General features: G+C 41.2%; 5 protein-coding genes across 5 annotated transcripts; 2 read left to right on the forward strand and 3 right to left on the reverse strand.

The window, feature by feature from the left end:
• Window positions 1-329: 329 nt before the first annotated feature.
• SS1G_04490 (hypothetical protein) lies at window positions 330-1,850 on the forward strand (the record flags this gene model as incomplete). The annotated part of the gene is made up of 1 exon (XM_001594632.1): window positions 330-1,850. One exon carries the CDS (start codon window positions 330-332, stop codon window positions 1,848-1,850), a length of 1,521 nt encoding a protein of 506 aa, XP_001594682.1.
• A 2,516-nt stretch (window positions 1,851-4,366) lies between these two features.
• On the reverse strand, window positions 4,367-4,818 carry SS1G_04491 (predicted protein; the record flags this gene model as incomplete). The annotated part of the gene is made up of 2 exons (XM_001594633.1): window positions 4,367-4,501; window positions 4,816-4,818. 2 exons carry the CDS (start codon window positions 4,816-4,818, stop codon window positions 4,367-4,369), a joined length of 138 nt encoding a protein of 45 aa, XP_001594683.1.
• An 865-nt stretch (window positions 4,819-5,683) lies between these two features.
• On the reverse strand, window positions 5,684-6,833 carry SS1G_04492 (hypothetical protein; the record flags this gene model as incomplete). The annotated part of the gene is made up of 5 exons (XM_001594634.1): window positions 5,684-5,822; window positions 5,886-6,328; window positions 6,383-6,418; window positions 6,493-6,732; window positions 6,813-6,833. 5 exons carry the CDS (start codon window positions 6,831-6,833, stop codon window positions 5,684-5,686), a joined length of 879 nt encoding a protein of 292 aa, XP_001594684.1.
• Window positions 6,834-7,829: 996 nt separating this feature from the next.
• On the reverse strand, window positions 7,830-8,614 carry SS1G_04493 (hypothetical protein; the record flags this gene model as incomplete). Its single annotated transcript, XM_001594635.1, has 3 exons — window positions 7,830-7,904; window positions 8,256-8,402; window positions 8,492-8,614. The coding sequence occupies 3 exons, from the start codon at window positions 8,612-8,614 to the stop codon at window positions 7,830-7,832; spliced, it is 345 nt and encodes a 114-aa protein (XP_001594685.1).
• A 777-nt stretch (window positions 8,615-9,391) lies between these two features.
• Window positions 9,392-12,782, forward strand: SS1G_04494 (predicted protein; the record flags this gene model as incomplete). Its single annotated transcript, XM_001594636.1, has 3 exons — window positions 9,392-11,735; window positions 11,814-11,963; window positions 12,013-12,782. 3 exons carry the CDS (start codon window positions 9,392-9,394, stop codon window positions 12,780-12,782), a joined length of 3,264 nt encoding a protein of 1,087 aa, XP_001594686.1.
• Window positions 12,783-13,011: the final 229 nt, after the last annotated feature.

Genomic DNA, 13,011 nt, shown 5'->3' on the forward strand with positions numbered 1-13,011 from the left:
CATTTCACAAATTGTAAAAGTCCACTTTCAAGAATGATCCAATAGTTTTAAATGTTCCCATGTTTTGGCGGCTATTTTGCTAAATCTAGAGAATGTGATGTACTGAAAAGAGAAAATCTTGAGTAACCAGATTCGCTTCGCTAGCCCTAGCTTAGCCTAAGACAATGACGCCTGCAGCCCCGACTTCAAATTATCACAAGACCAACTTTCAACATTCAGAGACTTTAACTTCATGTCAACACCGCCCCTTCTCTTCCTTTCACCTAACATTAATATTCTTCCTTCAAGTAAATTATTGCATTTGAATATGTAAGATACCACGAGACAAGATGCGCTTTCTTAGCATCAATACCATATTCGCCATTACCTTCCTGGGAATCGCATCGTCTACTCTCGCACATCCAACATTTGCAAATACGCCATTGCACCATGCTGCCTTTCCCGCATCCAAGCCCATCGATCAATCTGTTTCTGCATCTCATACTCGATCTTCTCCTTCCTCCTCCATCTCCACGCAATTCCAATTAGCGCACAATCAGCCAACAATATCTTTACGCCTCTTCCATTCTCTGGAAGAATTAGCCCGTCTAGTCGATATATCCTACTGTATTGGTACAAGCGGTATTTCGAAACCTTTTCAATGCGCTAGTCGCTGCGATGAGTTTCCTGGGTACGAGTTGGTAGATACGTTTAATACAGGGGTGGTGAAAAGTGATAGTTCTGGATATATTGTACTAGATCATGGATTGCAGAGTGGAGGGGATGGGAGGGGAGGTAGGATTATTGTCGCCTTTAGGGGTACTTATTCTATTGCGAATACGATTGCGGATTTGAGTACCGTGCCGCAGGAATATATACCATATCCTGAGGATCCTGATGACCAGGGTGCTTCTGGTGCTACTTCTGAAACAAGTGTTGTACAGCGGCTCTTCGGTCGAATTCGTCGACCTTGGCGCTTTAGGTGGCAACATGCATTAAAGTCAATGACAACAAAACAAAATTTGCGAAAATTGGAGAGAAAGTGTACAAATTGTACGGTTCATACAGGATTCTATACATCATGGCTTAATACACGTCCGTATATCCTACCGCATCTTAATGTCTTGAAACAGAAATATCCAGAATATCAATTGCATCTTGTAGGACATTCTCTCGGGGGAGCAGTTGCCGCTCTTGCAGGACTAGAACTCGAAGGGAATGGATGGAGAACGATGGTTACAACTTTTGGAGAGCCAATGATTGGAAATGATGGGTTAATGGAATTTATCGATGGAGTTTTTGAATTGGATGAGAGAGATCACGATGGCATGGATAGAAGATATAGAAAGGTAACACATGTAGGAGATCCAGTACCGTTACTTCCTCTAAAAGAGTGGGGTTATAGAACTCATGCCGGAGAGATATACATCGGGAAGGAAAATTTACAACCTGAAGTTCAAGATATTCATCTTTGCTACGGTGATGAGGATAAAGATTGTATTACTGGAAGTGACGGAGACAATTTGTGGTTTCAGGGGGAAGATATATCATCTATAATCCCAGTGAACTTTCTCGACGAAATACGAAATTCAAAATGGGGTACTATCGAAGAAACAGAAGCTAAGACAGAAGAAAAAAATGAAGATATGCATTTGAAGAAAATTCAAAAAAGATGGCTAAATCTTCCTGTTCCGACGAGATACAAACTCTGGCAGCTGTTCTTTGCTCATAGGGATTATTTTTGGAGGTTGGGTGTTTGTTTGCCTGGGGGTGATCCGTTGGATTGGAGGAGACCGGGGTATAATTTTACGGGGATGGAGACGAAGGGGGATAGGGAGAGGGATGGGGATGGGGATATGGAGGAGCTTTGATGGCTTGGATTAGTTATATGGTATGGCGTTGTTGTTTGTGGGTTTTATGGATTATGATTAGGTACTTGGGTTGTTGGATGGAAGGTTAGATACTGAATGTATAGGTTACTGGATGTGTACAATACAATACAAATTGGTGAATTATAGTAAATTCAGATGGAAATCAATGATGATGATGTATCGCTCACTGTACATAGTATGAGTTGATGAAAATATAAACTAGACTGAATACTAGGTAGGTATAAAAAGGTGTGCATACGTGCATACGAGGTAGATGGGATCAGTGTACGGAGTAGAAGACTAATGATTTATAATTGAACACTCTCCTCACAACCTACCTAGCTAATACCTATTCCTATTCTTCCCCTTATGAATAGTATAATTATTCTCCCAATTTTATCTCTTGTATTTGTAATTTAATTCTATGTAGACTCTATGTATTTTGATGTTATATTTGAAAATTAGTTTTTTCTATTCTGACTCTGGTTGGAGATATGTATATTTATTTATCTAAGTAGTAATAATTGTTATATATATATATGTGTGTTTTAGATACGAATATCTATATTTATATTATACTATGTATGAATCATTCCATGAAATCACAAATTATAAATCATAAATTTTCCGGAGATATCTCTGTTGCTTTTTGCTGATTTGTTTATTTTTATTTCTATGTTTATATCTATATCTATGACGATGATATCGATATTGATCCTACCCTATTTTATGAGGTGTGTGTGTGGGGAATGGGGAATAGAGGAGGTGGGGGATGGATTGGATAGAATGAGATGTTTCAGTTAGTCATTATTGTAGGATCTTATGGGGTAGGTATGTATGTATGTATGTAAGATCTAGATAGGTAAGTTAGGTAAGATCTAGATAAGAATCTGATTGATTTGGATTGGATTGGATTGGATTAAATTAATTGGATGAAACGGTGTGGAGATCTGGTGGGATCTGGATCTGAGGAGATCTGGTGCGATGAGGAGATCAGATCTTTAGGATAAATGATAGGGAAAAGAAAAGAAAAGAAAAGAGAAAAGATGGATATAATTTGAACTTTGAGGTTTGAGGTTCAAAGTGCGCTGAAGGGAACTTAGGGAGGGGAAAAGAAAGGGTTCGGCCCGTACCTATCCTATCCTGTGCTGTCCTGTGCTATGCTGTGCTCTTCCTTGATCTAGACTAGACTAATTTAGAGATTTTAGATGCGATGCGATACTATATTTGAATTTACTGTGTTTTATTTTACACTTTTGTGTTGCTTTTTTTCATAGGGGTTTGATGTCCCTGTTATTGTATGCATGTATATGCACTCCGTATATACGAAATAGGATATAGATTGAGTGGACGGATATATCTCCATAGCTAACTAACTAGCTGAGCAGATCACTAACCCGAGTCTAGAATCGAGAATCTAGAATACGGAGTCTGGGGTTCAGATTCCTGATACTGTAGGTTATTTATAATGCATGTTGGCACAGTACGTACTGTTGAAGTTGAAAGGGAAAAGAAAGGAAAAGAGAAATTATATTAGGATATCTACAAAGTAGGTAAGTAAACAGGTTAGTAAGTAAAATCTTCATCGATCGTGCATATGCATATGTACAAGCACAAGCACAAGCAAGCGATGTGATTCAAACCTTGTTATTCTTCTACTCTTTTTATCATTTCTATGCGAGATGAGATGAGATGAGATGAGATGAGATAGGATAGGATAGATAGGGTTAATCGGCGAGGTTTTAGGTTTCTAGATACTAGGTATCTAGCACGTATTTATTTTTTTTATCAAGATTTATAATCCGCTAATATATGCTGGGACATTATGCGCGATTCGAGTTGAGATCGGGGTTTGGGAATCATTACTTCTTTTGGATGCGGGAAAGGATCGAGATTAGCGGGGGAATTAGTTGCAGCGTTTTTGGAGGGGTGTAATCTTGCTATATTCGTATTGAGTATTCGGTATTGGGTGTCTATGCTGGGTAGGATTCGCGTGGGGGTTTAGCGGATTTATCAGAAATATATAACCTAAGTAGGTCGAGCTGGACTATCATTATGTAAGATCTAGGATCGAAGATGAGATCTAAGATCTAGATGCTACGTTGGCGCTGTATATCTATATCATGGATATGAGGGGTGCGGAGTGGGATAGCTGAAGATGTTAGCTAAAGATGTTAAGATGTATCATATTAGATCATCTAGTGGATACATTAGTGATATCATGTGTGGGATATATGAGTACTCTGTATGCGAGATCTCTCCGATTCGGAGAATAATATGTCTGTGTGTATGGATAGATGGATGGGTGTAACGATACTGTACCGGAGGCAGCGGCTGCCTGAGGTTTCGTCTGATTGGTAGTTGTGGGTTAAGGCTTTATCACTAGTCTTCACTTGGAAGTGAAGTCGTTACTAGATCAAGTAGAATGTAGGTAAACTAATTGATAACTAAGTTGAGCACGAAGCTCCTAAACTATGAAACTACTCTGACTATATACTGAACAATAAAGGGGGCCCCTAGGAGCTTTCTGGCTCCTCAAGACTCCTTATCACGCGATTTCTGATGGTGCGTGCGCATACGATCTTCAGGTGACCAAGATCACATACTAATTCGATGAAATCTGATCGTGTTTGCACACGGCCTAAGCTCTCCTAATTAATCAGTTTGCTACCATCGTAACACCATCAATCCTAATGGTGAATCGTGACAATGGGATGGATAGATTGAAACGTGATGGATAGATTGAAATGTAATGGGTAGATTAAGATGTGATGTGATAGATGATTAGGTCCACCAGACTTTACACATACCAGGTAATATCCAGGTATATCCATAACCATGAATATCTTCCAAGTAGTTTATGTATATATACAGCTGGGGCTTTACACTAAATATACCATATATCATAGATTAAAGACGGAATAATATGTCAAAGAAGTCAAAGATAGTTGAAACTAAGACTTACCATATTTGGATTGCAATTAAAATCGTAAGATTATATTGCTATTCTCATTCTTGATAACTTATCTTAATTCCAAAGTAAATGATTTTTAAATATATAGATGAGTGATATTCGGGTGTGGATTTCTGTAATGAAATATTAAGAGTAGGATGATAAATAACAACTTTCCTACCAACAAGACCAATCCCATAGGACTGAAATTATGTCAAGAGGTAGGTAATCTTATAATAAATATCAGCCAGACTTTTATCATTAGATCACTGAGGACTAGAAGGTCGTCTCGCATACACAACATCGCCCGTTCTTTACCATGGGAGGACGCGAGTAACAGAGTTAGGATTTGTATTCCTGTTTGATACTACTGTTAAGAATCTAGTACTTATACCTAAGGTAGGTAGGTATTTGTGATGGGTGATTATGGCATGCATCGCTGATGCTATAGCAATCAGAGATTCTCTTGATCTTTATTACCTCTTTCCTTCTTGAAAGCTGATACGGGATGGACATTGGATATTATTGTTGATTGTTGAAAGGTGCTTTGGTGCTTAATTATGTACTTGATGGAGAGGCAATGCATACGTCAGTCATTAGATTGAGTACCTATGGAAAGATATAGATGCCTAATGATTATCCCTCTGAATATAATCTCATAACTCAAGATCAACACTACTCAAATCACCGCCTCCATTAATCCTGTCCATAAACAATATCCTACCTCATACTACAACTGCCTAGACACAATATGAACTCAACATAAACTCAGGCTTAACATTATGCTCTGCCAAGGATATGACTATAGGATGAACTTTGCTGTATTGTTGAACTTATTCCAATTGGTATCCACATATCATACGCTTCAGCGTCTAGAAACTTATAGCTTCGCTTTCTCCGTTGTCTGAGTAAACTCAACCTTATTAATACAACTTCCTACCCCTTCCAATCCAACTTCAACCACATCACCATCCTTCAACCATACTTGTGGTTTTCTTCCCATTCCTACACCTTGTGGACTATTCATATATTAACATCTTTCTGATCAAAAAATCATAACGTCAATAAATCGCAATACTCACGTTCCTGTAAAAATCAAATCTCCTGGTAACAATGTAGTTCCCTGACTCAAAAATGCAATAGTTTTCGCTACACCAAAAATCATATCCTTGGTACTACTCTCTTGTACCGTCTTCCCATTCAATTTCGTAAAGATCTTAAGATTTTGCGGATCAATCAATTTACTAGAGACGATTCCTGGACCATACGGAGCCCATCCATCAAATCCCTTTCCGAGAGCCCATTGACCACCTCCTCGTTGAATTTGCCATTCACGATGAGATACATCGTCACCTACGGCATAACCAAGAACATAATCTAAAGCTTTAGATTCGGAAACATTGGTGCAGGATTTCCCGATCACCACTACAAGTTCGCATTCGTAGTCAAGACCGGTACCTTCTTGGGCCATCGCGGGAATGGGGATAGAATCGGTAGGACCAGAGAGTGATGTGATGGGTTTATACTTTGGGATGTCAATTGTTGTTGAAATTTCGGGGGAACGGAAACATGGACTTACAAACAGAATTGGGAATTTTGGAATCGGCATATTTGACTAAATATACTCAGCTTGAGTCAAATTCCCATCTTCTTTAATTACATCCAAGATTCATATCCATAAATTCTTACCTCCTTTGCGTGCTGTTCATAGTTCAACCCCAAACATCTCACAGTCTTAACATCTTCGGTTGCTAATGGAGCGAGTAAGAGTCGAATATCTTGTATTTGATCTGTAACCTCATGCTTTCCAAATATTTCACCTGTAATCACTTTGGCTTGAGTAGCTTCCGCGATATCTGATACTCCTTTGGGTAGAATGGCATCGCCGTAGTATGTACGACCGTTCTTAGCTAGGAAGCGGACAAGTCGCTAGAGGAACATTAGTATTGTGTAGGTAGCTAATGATCTAGGCCCGGCGGATGTAGTAGTATTGATTGAATTGGACTTACGGAGAATGAAGGCGATGACATTGTAGCAATTTATAATGAAGTAAATTGAATGAATGAGGAAATTATAGATGTAGTTCAGATTGGAATTCAACACTCGCGATAAGAAAGATATCAGATGAGATTAGGAATCTCCCGAGGTAAATATTTCCCCACATCCAGCCACATCTTTCTGGAGCTTTGCTGACTCATCTTAGAATACCTTCTTTCCACGCGCACGACAACAAGATGTGGCAGAAATTGGTATCAATGAATATGGAACGATATTATTTTTCTTGAATTCTTTGGAATTAGAACTTCGTAAAATTCTTGATAGTTCCTTGGTAACGTGATAGTCAAGGAAAGCTAAACCTGATTGGAATTAAAGCTTCACCAGTGCTCTCACCATAAGAGAGCTACTTTTCACATCTATGCGACTTCACATCATGCAACGACATCTCAATTTCGGCCATTTCTATCCAAACATCGGCAAGGAGCATATCATCACGAATTCATCGACACTAATACTTCTGTGTCCATCCTAATTGGCAGTGACCGACTCTCACTTCCGGCCCATCTTATTGAACAGGGTCTCTAACTATGTGTTTGCCTATCGTGTGACTGAAATCAAGCTCAATAAGGACGGTAGCGTGAACGAGTACAAAGATTTTATAAAAGGATCGTTCTTTAGCACTGAAGGGATTGAAAACAAGGCGGTTCCAGCTGTTGGGCACTTGGTTGTAAAGGAGCTAAAATTGTCTCTAGCGAGAAGCTGGAAGGATTCCTACTGAGTTTGAAATATTTGAGATTGAAGATTGAACATACTTGGGCGTATTGGCTCGGCTCAGGACAAACAAGCTGGTATGTATTCGTTTACTTTAGACTTCTGTAAACGTTCTCTCTCGATTTATTTTTCTCATCCCATGCTCTTGATCACGCAGAACCATGATCCTCAAGATTATTTGATATGTATCGAGTCTGTTCATGTACAATGAATTCATTGTGTGGGGTACTAGACCAGTGAAAAAATATAGATAGAAATCAATAGCCAGCAGGTTTAGGCTTGCTTGAAAATTCAGGACCATTCAATTTGATCCTGTATGGTTCTTCCAGGGACTAAAATTGCTGAGGATAGACGGCGAGAAGGCTCCTTGTGACGATTCAGGAGCAACCCCGATGGCAAGTATTGCAGTTGGTCTATAGGTTAAACAAATGTCTGAGACGTGAATTCAGCGCGTGTGCACTTCTCTATCCTTGGTCTGTTAGTTGCTGGTGGCTCTAGGATCCGTCAACATCTCCTTTGGGATCTGATACAATCACGGGCTTGCCGTCAGGCTCAAGCGTCTCGAGATACTATCTCCACCGCAAGGTGTTTGCTTTGGAAGAATGGCTGTCACTCACAATGACATTAGATGGTTATTTTTGATTAGTAGCGGGACAGTGTGGTCAAAAAGCTGGCAGACCTACACTTTCAAAGCGAGTGAATGTTGGAGGTCGCTCGCCGTGATGCAGAAGGGTCTGAACTTGCTGCAGCTCTAGATTACTAGTATAAAGCTTTTGAAGTTTTTCCTCGGTCTGTGAAGTTTGAGGACGAGATGGGCATTTTCTCTGAATCTAGGCAGCGTGGTTGGTGTTGATTATTAGTCCTGAAGCGTGATATTTTGTGTTTTATACTGTTGACCTAAGCTTCTACAGAGGCTCACCAGCGGCTCATCAGCGGCTCTATGTAGGAAAAAATAGAGAATGGTCTTATGATTGTGAGTGAATGTACGGAGTGTAGCATTCCTGTACAATTTGAATGTTGAATCATCAAGATTCTCATTCATTTTGCGCCACAAATAATTAGTAATCTAAGTTTATGGTTAACAATAAATCTAGGTGAGAGTGAAATGATGCTTCTCAGACTATTGAACCGAGGCCGCTTATGTAATCCCCACCCTCGGAGCTCACCCCTGCAATGTCACTGCATCACTGATGCCCGCATCATCGATTATTTTCTTTTCCTTCTATTCAGACATCTTCAATCACCAACAATCAATTAGTAAAGAAGGAAACATGGCGAGGTTATCAGGACTTCAGAGAGAGGTTCTCGCTCTTTATAGGAAATGCTTGAGAGAAAGTAGAAAAAAACCTGCTGTGAGTGGTGTTTCCTATAAGGATTCAGTGTAAACTATTGACCAGATGAAGGAGTCGAGAAAGCATTTTGAAGCATTTGCGAGGTGCGTCGACCATTGAACAATTACCATTTTCTACGTTCCTTGTACAAATTTTACTAAGATTATTGATAATTCCAGGCTCGAATTCGACAAGAGTATAACTCTAGATAAAAAGGATTTCAGTGCAATTGAGTACCTTCTGAGAAAAGGTCAGCGGCAGGTCGACATGTATTCTTCACCTGGTATCAAAGATATTCGATGAGGGAACTCATATGCTTGATGGAAGGATTTTATCTTCCAGATTGGCGGATCATGTGCGAAGCTTTAATTGGAATGGCAGGAGCAGTGGACATCGAGGAGCTCCCTTAATTTCTCAGCTCGGTAATCTCGAAGACCTCACATTTCCTAAAATATGCATTCTTCAAGATTCTATTTTTATAGTTAATAATGGTCAATTTCAATATACATTGGAAGGGCTGTCCTCATCGAAAGTTTCCACGCATAGATATTGCTTCGAATCGTCCTCAAACCAATTTCACCCTTTGTGCCTCTCACGCCAATAAAGGCACTTGTGAAATACACAATTGTCGAGCGCTAGAACAAGCTCGAAGGAAAGAAAGGACTAAGGCTCGTAGTCGAAGATCCAGAACCTCAAAGAGCTTTACAGTCACTCGCTCGCAAAACCGTGCTTCGAAGCTAGCTAGACAAGAAGTTTTTGGATGGGAATCACCTTCTTCGGATATTACTAGGCAGGATCAGGAGAGTGAGAATTGTTTTCCATCTGCCGAAGGTGTCGTCGAATCGAAACTACCCCATCCTTATAAAACCGCCAACGAAAGTCATATTTATTCTGTAGACGGCGCTGGATGTTCGAGCTTCAATAGAATCAAGGGTAGTGTTGCAAAATATAACATAAAAACTCAAGCGGAAAGTCGAACGAACTCCATTAACTCGACACAATTGACTGGAGTAGCCGTAAATCAAGTCCGTCGCTATCAAGCGAATCCTGGAACGATTGCACCGCAAGACACTAGTGTTTATTCAAGGAGCTTGTATAGGAAGTATTATCCATCCATACGTACTGGGTTTGTCTCTCCAGCTAGAAGTAAAGCTTTTTTGGCTGCATCTACTCTCGCGAGTCTTTACGAAGAGAAAAATTCCACTCGTCACAACGCCACCCAGGCAGAGATATCTACATCGGGCGATCCTTCTAAAAAAGAGATCTCAACAAGTAACACAGCATTCATTGGAGCATCCAGGCTTGCGAGTCTTGCTCAAGGGAAATCATTCCCTCCTTCTGTTCATTCTATTGTGCAAAGTATTACTTCGAATCCTTCTTCTCGTAGTCCTAGCCAGAGAAGAGCTTTGAAACGTTTCACCAGGGAACTCGAGTTATATCTTCAAACCGCGAAGCAGGCCCCGAAGCAAACACCTATTTCATCTGCACCCTCAACCAGTTTCTCCACGCAAACGATAGAGACTATACAAGAACTCAAACCTTACCACGCCGAGTTTCAAGCTGTTGGATTGGCTGTGACATCGGCGGAACAACGTAACCGACCCTTTCTGGGCGTCCAGTCGTATGAACGTAGGAGTACCGTTCCGGAAGTTCAGCCAGTGCCATATGAACATAGCAGTGCTGGGCTGCTAGCGAAATCTGAAATTGATCGAAGAAGATCTCTCTCTGATATTGGAGAGCCACCACAAGCTACTCTACCCAACGACGAAATGGGGATTAAGGGGTCAAATGTTCTGATCAAGAAATCAGTATCTGACCATGCAAAACCGGACAAAGAAATCTCGGCAATGAGTTTTGCGTCAGAAGAAACTGTCATTGAGTGGACGCCAGCATATGAGCGAGGCGATCCAAGCGATCGTCTTGAGTCTCCACCGTGTTGCGATCTGGCACATCCGCGAGCACCGTCGCCTGGAAAAGCATATCGACCGGAATCCGTTGTCCCACCTGAACGTCCGAGGTCTCCTGCCAAGAAATCCTTACCATGGCTCCGTAAGCCACCAACCTCAGCCGGGTCTCCCCCTGATTCCGGCACTGCTATTAAACACGCCAGGTTGAGCAAGTTGGCTGGAGATGCTGCTGCATCACCTCCGTACTCGGAATTCACGAGTCAGCCAAATTCACAGTCTTCTTCTATAGTATTGCATCTCGATACTCCACCTGAGCACACTCGTTCTTTCCTAGATCAAATCCCTCGAACTCCTACCAGTACCACGTCCTCTGATATTCCCATAACACCAGCTACAACCATTTACCCACATTCATTCGTTGGTCCTGAGCAAGTTGATAATATTGGGGTGGCAGATTTCGCCAGTCTAGAGCACCTCCCCAGCAAATCTCGTGCTGTGCTTACCGTTGGGGACGTCATGGAACAAAAAGATACACGTCTGCTCAAAAATCATGGCACCCAAACAAGTGCCGCCCCATCATTTATTACCCGAGCTCCACATTTCACTACTCAAATTCCCGTTACTGTTCAAAGCCAACAACGTCGAGGTCTTGTCCTTAAGTCTTCTTTAATCGGTGAAACCCAAAGACGACAACTACCCCAAGAACCAAAGAATGTCAGTATATCCGAGCCTGCAACCCCACATCAAATTTCACACGCTTCCACAGTGGTCTCGTCTTGCACTCAACAATCTCCACTTCGTTGTACCCAGTGTAATGTAGAGATAAATACCATCAAGGACTCAAAAGTCCGTCCAAATACGGCATCGGTGCCGAGTCCGTCCATTGGATTTGGACCGACTTCGAAGAAGAAAAACATGCGAATGTGTGAGATTCCCGAAGCAGTACATTGTGAGGGGTGCAATCTATCTATGACTGATTTAGATAAGAGTACAAAGAACATAGCAAGTCAACCTCCCAAACGACAGGTAGAGAGAGATGCTCTGCTGCAAGAACATGACGAAACGAGGAGAACAGGCATTGGTTCAAGGGAGAAACAAAAAGAACCGAATGTATCAGCCGATGAAGAATGTTTTGCTCGTCAATCTGGTTTTCGTAAAATATCAGCACCACTTCCCTGACCCGGTCAAAAGAAGGTCAATAGTAGATCGAGTACCGCGACCACAATCAAATGCTACCTCCATACCAATGCCCACCCAAGCTAATCAGTCAAGTCAATCAACAAGACCTGGTTACGTTCAAGGCCAAGTTCTTTCTTATGCAAAGCTGCCTGATATTCCTATCCTATTGGATATCAATCCTAGTTTGTCAGTCTCTGAATCAGTCGGTGATTTACAAAGTCAACTTAAATCATTGGAAAAACAAACCCGACAAGAAAGAGATACAACGAAGATGTTCAGGGGATTGAGGGTCGCTACTGCAGCAGCTTGTGATGAGGGAGTCGACAAATTCATTGAAGAAATCACAGGATACAAAGTCAGAAAACTACTCACGGATCTCAGTGCATTGGATGGACTTGGTGTAAATAGCTTGGCGCATGTTGCAAGGCAGACTGCTCAAAAAAGGAGGGTGGATATAAGGAGATTACAAATGACTAAGATAAGTACAGAGAAAGATAGGAATGGAAATTTTGAAAAGGGATTTGGATTTGGTGATGGTGATGGTGATGGTGATGGTGATGGTGATGGTGATGATGGATCGTGGAAAAGTAGTCTGGAAGAAGTAGCTAAGATGAGAGAAAAGGGCCGGGGAAAATTGCCAAGAAGCCAGTCTGGAGAGAGGCGGAAGAATAACAATAGTGCGGAGAAACCATCTAGGGATAGAGCTTTAGGATTGGTGGCAGGGGATCAAGGAGTTAGGATGAGGGAGGAGGCAGAAGCTGCTTTTGAGGAAGTTAGTTCGAGGGAGGATTAATAGATGGGTTTTCCAGATTGAGTAGACTGTATGGGTAGAATGGTCTACTAGATGCCCTACCTATGTATACCTATGGAATACACCATGAGACATGAATTAAGTATACATGAGATTCTCCACTGACTTTCACCCTGGTTATTTTCACCCGCACAGTTAATTCTTCACAGTGTGCTTTACACAAGGGAAATATTTGTGTTGCATCAATGGAATGATAAGGTTACCATATAAA

Source organism: Sclerotinia sclerotiorum, genomic scaffold (genome assembly GCF_000146945.2).
Source record: "Sclerotinia sclerotiorum 1980 UF-70 scaffold_5 genomic scaffold, whole genome shotgun sequence".
Lineage (NCBI taxonomy): Eukaryota > Fungi > Ascomycota > Leotiomycetes > Helotiales > Sclerotiniaceae > Sclerotinia > Sclerotinia sclerotiorum.